The 18,501-nt window shown below is 43.4% G+C and overlaps 1 protein-coding gene across 1 annotated transcript in view; it reads right to left on the minus strand.

Moving 5' to 3' along the window:
* The window catches only part of LOC141084444 (gastrokine-1-like), a 28,138-nt gene extending 22,738 nt beyond the window's left edge, over positions 1-5,400 (minus strand). The window contains exon 1 of the mRNA XM_073569167.1: positions 5,308-5,400. Coding sequence (XP_073425268.1) covers positions 5,308-5,400 — 93 coding nt within the window. The remainder of the gene's footprint in view (positions 1-5,307) is intronic.
* Positions 5,401-18,501: the final 13,101 nt, after the last annotated feature.

Raw genomic sequence — 18,501 nt, forward strand, 5'->3', positions numbered from 1 at the left:
TGTGGGCACTTCTGGCACCATCACATCCATGCCAAATATTGACATGATTGACTGGCGAACCATGTGAGAAAAAAATAATTAAAAAAAGATGTGGGGTCTCCCTTATTTTTTATAACAAGTGCAGGTAAAGTAGACAGCTGTGGGCTGCAGCCCACAGCTGTCTGCTTTACCTTGACTAGTTATCAAAAATAGAGGGACCCCCACGTCATTTTTCTAAATTATGTAAGGGAATAATTTTAAAAAAAGGCATGGGGTCCTCCCCATTTTTGATAACCAGCCAAGGTATATGAGGGAGACTTTAAGATTACTGGAGTTTTCAGTTGCTGGAACACCTGGAGGCTGTGAACTCTGGTAACCCTAGTTCACAACCTCCAAGTGCTTCAGCAGCTGGAAACTCCAGTAACCTTAAAGTATCCCTTAATGGCTACCTTAAGGTTTCTGGGATTCACAGTTGCCACAAGACCCAGTGGCTGTGAACTCAGGTAAATTAAAGGTTACCAAAATTCACAGCCGCTGGGTCTCCTGGCATCTGTGAGGCCTGAACACTTTAAGGTAGCCTTTAAAGGAGACTTTAAGCTTACTGTAGTTTCTGTGACGACTCCTGGAGTGGACCTTCTGGGTCGTGGCACCAACCCTCCCAGGGCGAGTTGACCTAGTGAAGACCACCCCCTATACAGGGAGTGTCAGGGGCAAGCCCCAGGGGGTGAGGTACCTTGACTGCTGGCACTAGGCGGCCGGCTCACAGGAGACACGAGTGAGTGTGTCTACAGGAACGTGTAAAGCGTAGGCACGGGAACACATGGTATACAGCGACTTTGTACGTCTGGGAGTGAGTAAAGCAGGATGCATGCAAAGGAGCATGTCAGAGCACTGAGTCAGGCAGCAGGTGTGCCAGGAGGTGTAACAGAGTACAGGGGCAGGGTGTGTGCCAGAGGGCACAGCTGAGCATAAGACAGAGTACAGGATTGGAACATGTGCCAGGAGGCATAACTGAGTAAAAGACAGAGTACAGGATCAGAGTGTGTGCCAGAAGGCACAACTGAGTATAAGACAAGGCACAGGGTCCGAGTGTGTGACAGGAGGCACAACTGAGTATAAGACAGAGCACAGGATTAGAGTGTGTGCCAGGAGGCACAGCTGAGTGTAAGACAGAGCACAGGACCAGAGTGTGTGCCAGGAGGCACAGCTGAGTGTAAGACAGAGCACAGGACCAGAGTGTGTGCCAAGAGGCACAACTGAGTACAAGACAGAGCACAGGATCAGGGTATGTGCCAGGAGGCACAGCTGAATGTAAGACGGAGCACAGGATCAGAGTGTGTGCCAGGAGGCACAACTGAGTGTAAGACGGAGCACAGGATCAGAATGTGTGCCAGGAGGCACAACTGAGTACAAGGCAGAGTGCAGGTTCAGAGCGTGTGCCAAGAGGCACCACCGAGTACAAGGCAGAGTGCAGGTTCAGAGCGTGTGCCAAGAGGCACAACAGAGTGCAAGGCAGAGGACCTGAATACAGCGCACAGCCAGGCAGGGACACGGCAGACCAAGCCAGGAAGCACAACAATAATCAGGCACCTCCCCTAGGAAGAGGTAGCCTGATATAGCACATGATCGCTAGAACTTCTGGGTCAAGTCCTCCAGTACCATAGAAAGGACAGACCTGGAGGCCGAACTGAGAGGAGCGTGCAAGCGCACACATAACATGGAGGAAACAGGATCCTAGGTATGAGAGGTGTGCTTGTGCACCAGGCGGGACCCCCGGAGCGACCGCGGCTCCGGAAGAGATGACGTCGGGACCAAGGTCCCGTCCCCAGGTGAGCACGGCGTGACAGTTTCCAGCTGCTGGAACACCTCAAGGCTGTGAACTCTGGTAAGTTAGTTAGGTTACCTGAGTTCACAGCCACCAGTTCTTGTGGCAACTCCAGTTCTTGACTGATGAGCGCCATAGTGCCGAGTCATCAGTTTGGCACTCACACTGACCTCGTGAGAACTGGCCGCTGTAAACTGAGGTGATGTCATATATATCCATGGCCCTTCCCAGCCTAATAATATCAGTCCGCAGCTGAATGCTTTGCCTTAGCTGGTTATTAAAAATAGGGGAACCCCACATCATTTTTTTAATGTTCCCCCATTTCTAATAACTGACAAAAGCAATGTAGACAGCTGTGAGATAATATTACTAAGCTGGGAAGGTCCATGGACATTGGCCCATTCCCAGCATAATAAAACCAGCTCACAGCTGTCTGCTTTATCTTGGCTGGTTATAAAAATAGGAGGGTTCCATGGCCATCTTTTTCATTTATTTATTTATTAACACATACAGTAAAATACACACGCAAGGCACTGCTCCACTTGGACCTCTGCCTCCTGGTTCAAGATTATTTTTAATTTCTTCATTCTATGTTATTTTAAGTAATTCTCCTATCAACATTTGTTTCCAGGTCAGTTTTCCTGCTCTTACCCTACATTTTTCTTCCCTTTTCAGCCCCCTATCCATTACTGTCACCATTTTACAGCATTAACTCCTTTCCGACATCTGACGTACTATCTCGTCCAGCTGACCCGGGCCGTATGATCATGGACGGGATAATACATCATACGCAATCAGCCGTGCTCACGGGGGAGCACGGCTGATCATGGCCGGGTGTCAGTTGATTCTCACAGCTGACACCAGGCACTAAGTGCCAGCGGCAGTCACGGATCGCTCCCTGCACTTTAACGCTGAAACTCTGCGATCAAACATGATCACAGCATTCCAGGAAGAGGCAGAGGGGCTGACCCCGTGGCATGACGCGGGATCCCGATCGCTGCCATGGAGACCCGATGTCGTCATGATGACATATGGGTCTTCAAAGCTGAGAGACTTCCTGTCATGCACAGTGCATGTCAGGAAGTCTCTCAGGTTAGTGCATAGAAGCTGCAGCGCAGACAGCTTCTATTACATGCAGATCTGCATGCTATAGAAGTGATCATCCTGCACAAAATGAGTGTCCCATAGTGGGACAAGGTAGAAAAGTAAGAATTGAGTAAAAAAAAAAATTAAAAATAATTGCAAAAATATTAAAAAATAATAAAATTAATATTTATTCCATCAATAAATAAATATTTAAATACATAAAAAAATCTAAACAATAAAAGTACACATATTTAGTATCACCGCGTCCGTAACAACCCGACCTATAAAACTGTCCCACTAGTTAAGCCCTTTAGTAAACACCATTAAAAAAAACAAGGCAAAAAACAATGCTTTATCATCATAACGCCGAACAAAAAGTGGAATAACACGCGAATAAAAAGACGGATATAAATAAACGTGGTACTGCTGAAAACGTCATCTTGTCCCGCAAAAAACAAGCCACCATATACTGTAGCTCCATCCCTGGAAAAATAAAAAAGTTATAGCTCTCAGAATAAAGTGATGCAAAAATAATTATTTTTTATATAAAATAGTTTTTATTGCATAATAGCGCCAAAACATAAAAAAATGAAATAAATGAGGTATCGCTGTCATCGTACTGACCCAAAGAATGTTTTTGCACGCCCAATGCAAAACATAAATCCTATTCTTACTTTTCTGGAAGCTTTCACAGTTTTATTTTCTGTGATTTCTGGGGGCGGTGATATTACTGTGCAGGTGCGAGATTTTGTTGTGCTAAGTGGATGACACAGGATGCGTCATCCACATCAATCAAATTCGGAAAAATAAAGTACAAATGGTATTTTTTTGGATATACAGAAGGATTTAGTAGAAAATATACATGTTTGTGGACTTCGATAGTGGACTGGTTAAACGTGATGGTTTTAGTTTGGTTACTCAAAAACTTGTGTCAGGATCCTTTTAAGTAGGGGAAAGAAGGAAGCATATCTTATCTCTCTCTTATTTTTTGATATGGCAATATAGTTGCTTGCAATAAGAATAACGTGGGAATCGGAGACTTATGGGTTTGGGTGAATGGAAGGGGAGAAAAAGTCTCATTGTTTGCAATGATTTACTGGCACGGTTAAAGAATTTGGTGGAATCATTGGAAATGATCATGCGAGTTATTGAAAGGTTTACTTTTTTTCAGCAGTCTGCAATAATTGGAGTAATTGTTATGTAACGCATAGACCCTGAAATGGAGTTAAAAATAAAAATGATTGACTACTAAGGCAATTTGAAATATGTGATAATACAGATGTCTCAAAATTTTAACACTTACTTGGAGTTAAATAATATAATCTGGCGATAAAGACGAAGAGGTCCAAGATACATATATGGAACAAACTTGGCTTATCCAAAGCAGATAACATTGGCTTGATAAAAATGTCCCTCCTTCATTAATATATGTATAATGCCGGTAAACCATTACCAAGCAAAGTAAAGTTTTTAAAGATACTTTAAATATTTCTCATGAATTAATCTAGAAAGGGTTGAATATGAAGAGAGGAAGAAGACTAGAACTCTAGTGACACCTATTGGAAGTAGAAATCCTAAAAGTCAATATCTACCCTTAACGAGCTTTGTCTTAATTCACAGACGCTGTGTTTCGGGGTACAGACCCTCAACAGTGCAAAGTGTGACATGTGATGAGCACTGACAAGGGGCAGTACCCCGAATTCCAGGGTCTGTGATTTGAGATTCCTGGTTTGGCTTTTATTCTAACTCATGTGACAAGGCTCGCTAAAGGGTTGACATTGACTGTTAGGATTGCTACTTTCAATAGGTGGAACTAGAGTTCTAGTCCTCTTCCTCTCCCATGAGACAATTTGAATATTTAATTTCCCAGAGGAGCATTGCATTTGGATGTTTTGGGCTGTCATTATTATTTAAAAAGAGAATCCACAGTAGTTTGACAATAAATGGCTTCACCAAACCACTGAGTGTAGAAAAAGTTTTGGTGTTATCATTTGTATTCTCTGAAAAAAAGGCCAAGAAAGCAAAAATTCTGACGTGGTATGTAAACTCTTTTGAGCACAACTGTATGTCCTGTCCCATTTTCCACTAATTTAAAGCGGAACCTTGGCCAGGCAAACATCAGGCCCAAAAAATTCCACCTCTCCCTTGGAGACCACCCTGGCAGGGACCGAAGCAGGGATCAGCCACACACAGGCCCGTTCACCTCCTTCACTCTTCCATCTGCACCACAAGTCGTCTCTACCCCATTTTATTTTTTATTCCTGAGAGGAACTCAAATCCTGCTGACTACATGAAATGTAACTAACATGAGCGGGGTAGTCATGGACGAGCTGCTGCTATTGCACGCTCTGGCACCCTACAGGAAAATTGTGTCCTAGTCCCGGTGTGCTGCTTTGTGTTGGGTGCATCAAACTCACTTGTGGGCCATAGGCATTCACTGGCTCCAGGCTTCCATCTTCTAGAACCGCAGCACACAATCCAGGTGACACTGAATGCTTTATAATAGCCATACGTTTACTGAGCAGTTTGCATTCATTACAGTAAAGCATGTGGGATAGGACACAACAGGTTACAGTCTTTCCCTCAGGTACCGGACATAACTTCAGCCCTAACACTCAGTCTGGGTAGATCTTCCCTTTTCCTATGGATTCCGCTAGCACTGGGAATTCTGCTCCACCACAGGCAGTGCAACTGGATTCCATTATCTTCCGTCTCAGAGAGTCTGTGTCCATCTTTCCATGCAGTCCCACAGACTTGATTTGCCCAAAGACTGTGATGCTCATTTTGAGGTTCCAGTATCGGGAGACTGGTCCACACGGAAGAGTTATAAGGCAATCCACTGCCCTGTTGTCCCTAGCATCCCCCCACGTTTTTCACTGCCATCACTTAACCACGCTTTCTCAACTGAACTCAACTTCCTGTTCTGGATGCTGACCCTCAGTTCTCCTCCTCCAATCTGAGCCAGTCATTACAGCTAACCCTGTCTAGGCTATACTGCAGCCTCAGAATGTTTTCTTTCAGATAACATACACTACTGTAAAATACATGTAATCACTTGGGGTGCCAGAGAGTGGAACACTATATCCATCACTCATACATATATTTTATGAGCATATGCATGCAACACTATCCACAAGCGTGGTGTGGAAGTAGCCACCAATCTTTTATTAAGATCAGTCATTAATTGTTACATCCCAGGCACCCCTTTTAACAATTCTTGCAGCATGTAATTCCAGAAGCATGCGCCAGGAGCTATGCATTGGGTACTAAAATGGCACATTTGAAGTTTTCACTCTGCCACATCCATTGTGCACAAATTTCTGGGAAAACTCCAGTGGTGTCAAAATGGTCACTACTATAGATAAGCTAATATTTCAATGTTCGGTGCAGATTACGATCACCAAATTTGTAATATTCGACGATTTATTTGTCGAAAATTCGCCGAACATAGCTGAACGCCACTCAAGTCAATGGGAGGCAAAAACAAATGCATGCACAACACCTTGTAATGGCCCCAAAAGCTGCCAAAACACAGTGGGAAAAGAGAGTCGCATTGACAATCCAACACAATGGGTAGCACTTTGAACGCATTTTAAAAGTGGTCATAAACTTGTAAATAACTCATGAAAGAATAAAGTTATGTTAAAACCAAGCACACCATTGTTTTTCTTGTGAAATTCTCAATAAGTTTGATATGTTAAAGGACCTTCTTCCCATTGGAAAAAATAAAGTTGGATCCAAAATGGCCACCATGGTCATCACCCATCTTGAAAAGTTTCCCCCCCCATATACTAATATGCCACAAACAGGAAGTTGATATCACCAACCATTCCCATTTTATTTAGGTGTATCCATTAAATGGCCCACCCTGTATATATAAACTAGCCAAAAGTACAGATAAAGGTAGGGTGCAAGTATGGGATTGCAGTTAGCTGTATGTGTCACTTTACCCTTCCTTTTAACATGTGGGTCCAGGGAAGAGCTCAAGTCCACAGGTACTTTCTTAGTTTCTGATCCGTCTCCACGCGTGACGTGATGCGGCTTCCATGGCAGAACAATGACACAGGCTAAAGGTGTGTAGCTAGCTTTTAACTCTTAGCTCGCCCCCTCCCATTTTTGCCACTGCCCCTCTGGGTTGGACTGAAATCTCCCTTGACCTCCTAGCTGAAATTATTCCTAATATCTAGAATGGGTCATAGCTTCCTAGAGGGAGATCCAATCAGGACAACTGATGTCTGAACGGGTTCATTGGGGCTGGACCGATATGCAGACTCCAAACTTGGATTGGCTAAGTGGTTCTGGAGAGCCAGTCTCGATAGCTTGGTATCTAAGACAGCTAGAGAAGGATGAGAACAGGTGAGTTTGTGGAAGGCTCCCAGGATTCTGGTGGTATACTGGACTTAACCGTGAGATGCATGGTACTCTCATAATTCATCTCTAGGTGTTGGTGCCCAACTGTCTACACCTTTCATTGATAGCCGATTTGATGTTGGCCGCCTTGCACAAAACATAGCAGGGGTCCCAGATCTGTTCGTCCTCGCCTTAATTAACACGTGATCTCTAATTCTCTGGCCATATGGCATTAGGGGTGAACCTAGCCTCTCTGCTGCCTGAGGTGAACAGCAAAATGACGCCCCCCCCCCCCCCCACACACAAAGTAAATTCTCATATCTATCCTGTAAAACTGAGTACAGTAGTGGACATTTTGATTTAGATAAATAGAAAAAAAAGGTGTCCAAACTCAAGGATGTCAGCGGCATCACACGCACATAGAAGAACAACACAGACGTATCCAGAACAAGGGTCATTAATGGCAATGGTAGACAAAAAAGCAGCCCTGCCATACAAATCCCACCAGCCCACAAACTATAGCACTCCTCACCCCGATCAGTGAATTTTTGTTATACTTTGTTGTCCCCTCATCACTCTCTTTAAGGAGTTATTTGAAGAGCCACATGTGAATGGCACCACAGTGCGTATGACTGACCACAGCTCCATTTATATGGTGCTCTTCAAAGCTATGTTTCCCAAGATCATGGGGGTCCCAGCGGTCAGATCCACATCAAACAGAAAGTCATCCCCTATCCCCACATAATGCTCCATACAGTATTATGTGCCCCATATATCACTTCATACAGTATCATGGGCCCCATATAATGCTCCATACAGCATAATGGGCCCCATATATTACTTTGTACAGTATAATGGGCCCCATATAATGCTCCATACAGCATAATGGGCCCCATATATTACTTTGTACAGTATAATGGGCCCCATATAATGCTCCATACAGTATAATGGGCCCCATATATTACTTCGTACAGTATAATGGGCCCCATATATTACTTTGTACAGTATAATGGGCCCCATATAATGCTCCATACAGTATACTGGGCCCCATATATTACTTCGTACAGTATAATGGGCCCCATATAATGCTCCATACAGTATAATGGGCCCCAGATATTACTTCTTACAGTATAATGGGCCCCATATAATGCTCCATACAGTATAATGGGTGCCATATATTACTTCATACAGTATAATGGGCCCCATATAATGCTCCATACAGTATAATGGGCCCCATATATTACTTCATACAGCATATTGGGCCCCATATATTACTTCATACAGTATAATGGGCACCATATATTACTTCGCACAATATAATGGGCACCATATATTACTTCATACAGCATAATGGGCAGCATATATTACTGCCTACAGTATAATGGGCCCAATATATTACTTCATACAGTATAATGGGCACCATATATTACTGCATACAGTATAATGGGCACCATATATTATTTCATACAGTATAATGGTCCCCATATATTACTTCATACAGCATAATGGGAACCATATATTACTTCATACAGTATAATGAACCCCATATAATTCTCCCCAAACCCCGCTGCTCTTGTCTCCTCCGTGTATTCTTATCCTCCGCACTGCTTGGCACAGGGACATCATTAACTTTACGTATATAATTGTCCACTTGGACTGATAGTAATAGTGATTTTGTACTCTGTTGTCTGGGGCAGGCCCCCTTTATGGGGGTGCGCAGGGCATATGATTATACACCAGTAAAAAGTATGAGAGGCTCAATATGACCAGTGCCACCTAGTTTCCTACCCTTCTTATTCTACTGGTACTGTGGGCACACTGACTGGTACTGAGGAAAAGAAAGAACAGAGAGAAAAAAAACAGAGAGAGAAAGAAAGAAAGAACAAAGAGAGAAAGAAAGAGGGGAAAGAAAGATGAGAGAGCGAGAGAAAGAAAGAGGGGAAGGAAAGTAAGAAAGATAGAAGGAAAGAAACAGAGAGAGAAAGAAAAGAAAGATTAGAGAGATAAAGAAACAGAGAGAGAAAGATTCTATAAAGATACTATAGCAGCCCGGCTCCTACTGTAGTGCCCACCTGAGCCTTCCAATGCAGGACATATCATGATCCGCTTACATGGCCAGCAACCCCGAGTCCAAGGCGATCCTGCTGTCCACGCTGTTGGAGGAGGACACGATGATGGATCTGAAACATTCCCTGAAGTGCCTCCATGGTTCCGTATCACACACAGCTCACACGTATCACACACACACTGCTCACACGTATCACACACACACACAGCTTACATGTATCACACACACAGCTCTCACGTATCACACACACAGCTCACACGTATCACACACACACTGCTCACACGTATCACACACACACACAGCTTACATGTATCACACACACACAGCTCTCACGTATCACACACACAGCTCACACGTATCGCACACACACACACACACAGCTCACACGTATCACACACACAGCTCACACGTATCACACACCTCGCACGTATCACACACACACAGCTAGCATGTATCACACACCCAGCTCACACGTATCACACACCCAGCTCACACGAATCACACACACACAGCTCACACGTATCACACAACACAGCTCACACGTATCACACACAGCTCACACGTATCACACAGCTCACACGTAACACACACCCAGCTCACACGTATCACACACACACAGCTCGCACGTATCACACAGCTCACACGTATCACACACCCAGCTCACATGTATCACACACAGCTCACACGTATCACACACAGCTCACACGTATCACACACACACAGCTCACACATATCACACACACAGCTCACACGTATCACACACACACAGCTCACATGTATCACACACCCAGCTTACACGTATCACACACCCAGCTCACATATCACACACAGCTCACACGTATCACACACCCAGCTCACATATCACACACAGCTCACACGTATCACACACAGCTCACACGTATCACACACACACAGCTCACACGTATCACACACCCAGCTTACACGTATCACCCACAGCTCACACGTATCACACACCCAGCTTACACGTATCACCCACAGCTCACACGTATCACACACCTAGCTCACACGTATCACACACCCAGCTCACACTTATCACACACACACAGCTCACACATATCACACACACAGCTCACACGTATCACACACACCCAGCTTACACGTATCACACACCCAGCTCACACGTATCACACACAGCTCACACGTATCACACACAGCTCACACGTATCACACACGCACAGCTCACACGTATCACACACCCAGCTTACACGTATCACCCACAGCTCACACGTATCACACACCTAGCTCACACGTATCACACACCCAGCTCACACGTATCACACACACACAGCTCACACATATCACACACACAGCTCACACGTATCACACACACCCAGCTTACACGTATCACACACCCAGCTCACATATCACACTCAACTCACACGTATCACACACAGCTTACACGTATCACACACACACACACAGCTCACACGTATCACACACCCAGCTTACACGTATCACACACACAGCTCACACATATCGCACACATACAGCTCACACGTATCACACACCCAGCTCACACGTATCACACACACACAGCTCACACATATCACACACACAGCTCATACGTATCACACACACACAGCTCACACATATCACACACACAGCTCACACGTATCACACACACCCAGCTTACATGTATCACACACCCAGCTCACATATCACACACAGCTCACACGTATCACACACAGCTCACACGTATCACACACACACAACTCACACGTATCGCACACACACAGCTTACACGTATCACACACACACAGCTCACACGTATCACACACACAGCTCACACGTCTCACACACACAGCTCACACGTATCACACACTCAGCTTACACGTCCACAGCTCACACGTATCACACACCCAGCTCACACGTATCACACACACAGCTCACACGTATCACACACACGCATGTATCACAGCTCACACACACAAGTAGCTCACTAACGATGACAGACAGCAGTCCTGCATAAACCAAGGAATGATGCGCACAGGACCTGTGATGAGGTCACAGGAGGGGAGGAGTCGTGGGTCACATGATCAGGGGGCCCTGACACCTTCCCTCCTGTGACTGCATCAATTACAGCCTCTTGCACAACCGCAGCATCAGCGTGCAAAGGCTAAATTGTAGGTGCTGCGGGTAGAGGAGCGCATAATGCCGCCCCCTGCTGCCTGCCGCTTGAGCAGCTGGTGCAAATCGCCTCAATATAGGTGCGGCCCTGTATGGCATGTTCCTGTTCTTTTGGGAATTTGTGTACATATCCCATTGGTGGGGGCCACAGTTCCACAGTTCCAGGAGCAGAAGCAGATCTCTGGATAATATATTGGGCCTGAATTAATAAATCCAAAATGGAGTCTCTCTCGTCCCTCAGACATACAGATAGTAAATTTAGATTGTGAGTCCCAATGGTGACAGTGCCAGTAATGTCTGTAAAGCGAATGTTGAATTATTGGCGCTATATAAGTGATTAAAAAAGAAAATGAAATTGATGCTCAGCCACACTTAGGTGGCACACTTATCAGTTTCGTAGAATACTATTGTCAGCAAAATGTAAGGATAGAAACACGGGTAGTTGACTCAAAGGCAATGGTTTTCTCTTCCATCCTCCCAGTGGATGGCCATGGAACAAGGAGGTGGAATAAGATTCTGCAGGTGAACAACTGGCTAGGTCGATGGTGCCGTCAGCAACGATTTGGATTTATGGATCACGGAGTGAATTACCTTTACGATGGACTGCTTGCTAGAGATGGGGTGCACCTTACGAAGACTGGAAGTCGCCTTGCTACACTTGTAAGGAGAGCTTTAAACTAGAACAACACGGGAAGGGAAGCAAAAGACCAGAAAAAGCCATACACCTGACAAATGCTATTGAGAACTCTGCTATTAGAAGTGGAAAGGAAGAACAAAGACAAAAGAATCTAATTAATACAAATATTGGAGAAAGAGAAACCAATCACAAACTAAAATGTTTCTATACTAATGCATGGGCAACAAACAAGGAGAACTGGAACTACTAACGCAGGAAAAGAAATATGTCATTGGAATCACTGAAACTTGGTGGGACAATACACATGATTGGAATACAAGACTAGAAGGATACAGCTTATTTGCAAGAAACAGACTTGATAAACGAGGAGGAGGTGTCGCATTGTATGTTAGAAACGCGTATATCTGCACAGAGATTGAAGCTTCAGAGACTGGGAGTTCTGTGGAAACTGTTTGGGTAAGAATACAAGGACAGAACAATGGAAAGGACACCATTGTAGGCATTTACTACAGGCCGCCTGTGCAAGCTGAAGATATGGATGAACTCTTTATGCATCAAATGGCCAAGTTCTCCAAAAAATATGACATAGTTGTCATGGGAGATTTCAACTATCCAGACATTTGTTGGGAATCTCTCTCAGGCAAAACTATCAGGTCAAGGAAATTCTTATCCTCTCTTGCTGACAACTTTATCTTCCAAAAGGTAGGGGAGAAAACAAGGGGAACTGCTACTTTGGATCTAATCCTTATAAACAGGGAGGAAATGGTTGAGGAGGTAAAAGTGTCTGGGACCCTAGGAGGTAGCGACCATGCTATATTAGAATTTTGGATAACTAGAGGAGGAAGACCTGTGAAGACTCAGACGTCAAGGTTAGATTTCAGAAAGGCAGATTTTAAGGGATTCAGAAAGAGAATTCGAGGGATCCAATGGCTGGATATCCTTAAAGACAAAAATGTCCAGGAAGGATGGGAAATCTTGAAATATGAAATTCTCAAAGGACAACTGTTAACAATTCCGAAAAGAGGGAAGAATAAGAAGCAATTAAGGAAACCAGGATGGATGAACACAGAACTTAAGCACATGCTAAAAAAAGGAAGAAAAAAATGTTTATAAAATGGAAAGAGGGAGGCATATCTAAAGAAGAATATAATGCTGTCTGCAGAACCTGCAGGGCACAAATCAGATTAGCTAAAGCTGACAATGAATTGAGGCTTGCAAGAGATGTCAAAAGCAATAATAAAGGATTTTGGGGATATGTCAAAAGTAAAAGAAAAGTCAAAGATGCTATAGGATTTTTACAGGATGAAAATGATGAAATGGTAAGACAGGATGTTGAGAAGGCCGAACTTTTAAATTCCTATTTTGCATCTGTTTTCTCTCAGAAAGGAAATGTAACATCAACTGTTCTTTACTGTCCTATTAAGGGAATAGAAGAATCCAGGATATATTTAAACAGAAAAATAGTGAGGAAACACTTAGCTAACCTAAATGAATTCAAGTCTCCAGGTCCAGATGAATTACACCCCAGAGTACTGAAGGAGATAGCAGAAGAAATTTTTTAACCCCTTTCCATAATCTTTGAAAATTCTTGGAGAACAGGAGAAGTCCCAGAAGACTGGAGAAGAGCAAATGTTGCTCCTATCTTCAAAAAGGGGAAGAAGGTGGACCCAGGCAACTATAGGCCAGTGAGTCTGACTTCTATACCAGGAAAGATCTTTGAACAAATTATTAAACAACATGTATGTCAGTACCTGGATAAGAATGAAGTGATTAAACAGAGTCAGCATGGGTTTGTAACTAATAAGTCATGTCAGACTAACTTAATTTCTTTCTATGAGAGAATCACTGATTGGGTGGATCAAGGAAATGCTGTAGATATAGTATATCTTGACTTCAGCAAAGCATTTGACAAAGTATCTCATACAATCCTTATTGAAAAAATGACTAAGTATGGAATGGACAAGGCAACTGTTAGGTGGATTCATAACTGGCTTAGTGGTTGTAAATGGCTGCACATTCAGTTGGAAGAATGTCTCAAGTGGGGTACAACAGGGCTCTGTCCTGGGCCCTGTATTGTTGAAGATCTTTATCAACGATTTAGATGAAGGAATTGAGGGTAAACTGATTAAATTTGCTGATGACACAAAGCTAGGAGGGATAGCTAATACTAGAGAAGAGAGAGAGAGGATTCAAAAAGATATAAATAAACTGGAGAAGTGGGCAGCAACTAACAGAATGGTTTTTAACAGGGAAAATGCAAAGTACTACATCTGGGCAATAAAAATGAAAAAAGCATATACAGAATGGGAGGAATAGGGCTAAGCAACAGCACATGTGAAAAAGACTTGGGTATACTAATAGATCACAGACTGAATATGAGTCAACAGTGTGATGCAGCAGCAAAAAAGGCAAATGCAATTCTAGGATGTATTAACAGAAGCATACAGTCTAGATCACGTGAAGTCATTATTTCCCTCTACTCCTCTTTGGTCAGACCTCATCTGGAATATTGTGTCCAGTTTTGGGCACTACATTTTAAAAAAAACATCAACAAACTGGAGCAAGTTCAGAAAAGAGCGACCAGAATGGTGACCGGTCTGCAAACCCTGTCTTATGAGGAAAGGTTGCAGGATTTGGGAATGTTTAGTTTGCAAAAGAGAAGACTGAGAGGAGACTTAATAGCTGTCTACAAATATCTAAAGGGCTGTCACATTGTAGAAGGATCAACTTTACTCTCATTTGCACAAGGAAAGACTAGAAGCAATGGGATGAAACTGAATGGGAGGAGATACAGATTAGATATTAGAAAAAACTTTTTGACAGTTAGAGTGATCAATGACTGGAACAAGCTGCCACGAGAAGTGGAGAGTTCTACTTCAATGGAAGTCTTGAAACAGAGGCTGGACAGACATCTGACTGGGATGATTTAGTGAATCCTGCTTTGAGCAGGGGGTTGGACCAGATGGCCCAGGAGGTCCCTTCCAACTCTACGATTCTATGATTCTATGAGGACTGCCGGTATCGGAGGCCTACTGCTACAAGCAACAACATGAAGGAGACCAAACCAGGAGTCTACATATTTACAAAAATTTAATGGCAGACACCAGCAAAGTGACATGAATTTCACTACAATAGAAATAGTCTAAAAGGGATCGATAGGTCTTCCACTACACCCAACCCAGCAGATGGACACCCAACCAGGAGTGTTCACATTTCCAAAAATTTGTGGCAGATACTAACAAAGTGGCATCAATTTTACCACAGTAGAAATATTATAATAGGGACTGACAGGTCTTCCACTACACACAAGCCAGCAGATAGACACCCAACCAGGAGTGTTGACAGTTCCAAAAATTAGTGGCAGGCACTAACAAAGTGGCATCAATTTTACCACAGTTGAAAAATTATTATAGGGACTGACAGGTCTTCCAATACACCCAATCCAGCAGATGGACATCCAAGCAGGACTGTTCACATTTTCACAGCAAACACAACACAGCAGCAGCAACAGCAAACACAGAAGCCCCACTAAAGATATCAGAGACTGTAATTAGTGAAAACAATGCAGCACACTAAAAACTACAACATCCAGTAACAGAAGTTGTAAGTTGTCTTTGGATAGGACATCACGTTGTTGGTTCACTAGTGCTTTTAGAAACATTAACACCTACCCCACATACACCTCCAGCACCAAGCCTAATCCCTAATCCCCCTTCCACCATGACCTTCCTTTTTCCCAGTCATGTTGCTCAGATAGTGTGCTAGGAGCACACTATTAGCGACTAAAAATTAAATTTTTTACTTTGCACAACCTCTGCACAGAGCTAAATTTTCAGCAGCACAAAATGAGGTGAAATATAGCATGATGAATTACGTTACTCACAGAAGTAAGAATTGTTTCAATGTGAATGTGTGCTGGATGACAAAGTAGATATGCTCAAAACAATTTTTAAATTAGATGTCCTCTACTGTATGACGTTAGTTTTTTGGGGGGTCTGTAGATGAGGCCTTGATAACATTGAATAGATGCTACAAACAATTTCTAAATTAGATGTCCCCTACTGTGTTATGTTAGCAACAGAAGAATTTTTGGGGGGCCTGTCGGTGAGGCCAGTATAACATTGACTACATGCCCCAAACAATTTCTAAGTGAGATGTCCCCTACTGTATGACGTTAGTAACAGAAGAATTTTTTTGGGCCTGTCGATGAGGTCTGTATAACATTGACTACATGCTCCAAACAATTTCAAAGTGAGATATCCACCACTTTATGATGTTAGTAACAGAAGAATTTTTTCTTTGTCCTGTCAATGATGCCTGTATAACATTGACTAGATGCTACAAACAATTGCTAAGTGAGATTTTCCCTTACTGTATGACGCTAGTAACAGTAGAATTTTTGGGGGCCTGTCGATGAGACCTGTATAACATTGACTAGATGCGCAAAACAATTTCAAACTGAGATCTTGCCTTCTATATCACGTTAGTAACATAAAAAAATGATTTTTAGTGTGGATGAGGCCTGTATAATCTAGAACATTGTCCGTGGCATTGGACCGCTCTCTTTCCTACAGTTGCTACTGGTAAAGTGCAGGTTTGCCAGAGGAATATAGCTCATTTGTCTTTAGATGAACTGATCAGGAAATGGTGTATGATGATGGAGGGAATGGGAACGAACAACAGGATTAATAACAGGGTGACTATGGGAGGTATGAAATCCAGGATCTAGCCTACAACGATTTGTCTTTTACCCAACACCAATTACCAGAGAGCGTTCGATGCTTGTCAGAAGATAGGTGTAACAGATGCATATCTCAAGCTAGGCATAAAAGATGCCTATGAGAAATTGGATGCTAAAGATGCACATAATCAAGAATATAGGCTCAAAACAATTTCAAACTCAGAATTTGGCTGCTGTATCACGTTTGTAAAATTTTTTTTTAATTTGCACAGCTCTACACACAGAACAATTTCAACGCCACTAAATGACAAGTTTGGATATAGAGGGCTGCATCATGTTTAGCAACAGACAAAAAAATATTTTAATGTGCTTGAGGTCTGCAGAAAGCTTCATATCACAGCCACAAAATGAAAACGTGGGATACTGAGGGCTGTATCACGTTTTGCAACAGAAAAAATTATTTAATTTTTTAATGTGCGTTAGTTTTGCAGAAAGCTTCATATCACCGCTACAAAATTACGACATGTAATACGACGGGCTATATCACGTTTACCAACAGAAAAAAAAAGTTTCTTTTTTTAATGTGCATGAGGTTTGCAGACAGCTTCATTTCACCGCCACAAAATGACAACGTGGGATACAGTGGACTGCATCACGTTTTGCAACATAAAAAATTATAATTTTTTTTAATGTGCGCTAGGTCTGCAGACAGCTTCATATCACCACCACAAAATTACAACGTGGAATATGGCGGGTTGTATCATGTTTTGCAACAGAAAAAAAATATTATTTTTTTATGTGCTTTAGGGCTTCAGAACCTTTTATAGCCGCGAGCTTCCGGGACCTTCCTGGCTTCTCGGATGGGCCAATCCGAACAGGAGCAGGACCTGAGCATGTGACCTTCGATCTCCAATGGGAGATCACTCCATGCGCATGCTCAGTGGCCCGACATGGGGACTTAGTCCCTGAAGAATCTTGCTGCTGAGCAGTATGTATTGCCATAGCTGTGCGAGAGGTGGCAGCAGCAGCAAGCAAACCCACAGAGCTGGTCTGGGCAGAGAGCCTGGACCAACGAGTTTGCTGAGCAACCTCCTATGTGGCTGGAGAGAAATGGGAGACCGCCGGAAGCAAGGCTCAGGATTCTCGCTGTGCAGCGACAATTGTCCAACACCTAACATTACCCCACCTCCTAGGGCATGCCTCACTCCGCTCAAATTCTGCAAAGAGGAGTGTGGATGTTCTCCACCAGCTCCCAGGTCTGAGCTTCTGGACCATGATCCTTCCAATCCACCAAGTAAAACTTTTTACCTAGCATCCCACGATGGCATTGACCTCAAACTCGTCAGACGACAGGTCTGATGTCCCGGCAGATGGCTCAGAAAACCGGGACATGTGAACCAGCTTAAGGAGAGACACATGAAATGTGTCCGACATAGCCAAGTGTGGTGGAAGGGCCAGACGGTAGACCACAGGGTTAATCTGCTCGAGGACCTTGAAAGGGCCAATATAGCGCGGTGCGAACTTAGCAGATTACACCTGCAGCCTGATGTTTCGGGAGTATAGAAATTCCAGGCTCTACCACCCGTTGAGGGTGCTCTGGGGGTAAAAAACTATATAAAAGTAATAAAGTAAACCCCGGCACTCAAATGAGGACAAAGGAATAAATGCATAAGTGAATTTATTGACACACTGCAAAGGGAACCTAACCAGAGCAACAGCACCAATGT

This window comes from Dendrobates tinctorius, unplaced genomic scaffold (genome assembly GCF_039654945.1).
Source record: "Dendrobates tinctorius isolate UK_male_01 unplaced genomic scaffold, ASM3965494v1 ptg000022l, whole genome shotgun sequence".
NCBI lineage: Eukaryota > Metazoa > Chordata > Amphibia > Anura > Dendrobatidae > Dendrobates > Dendrobates tinctorius.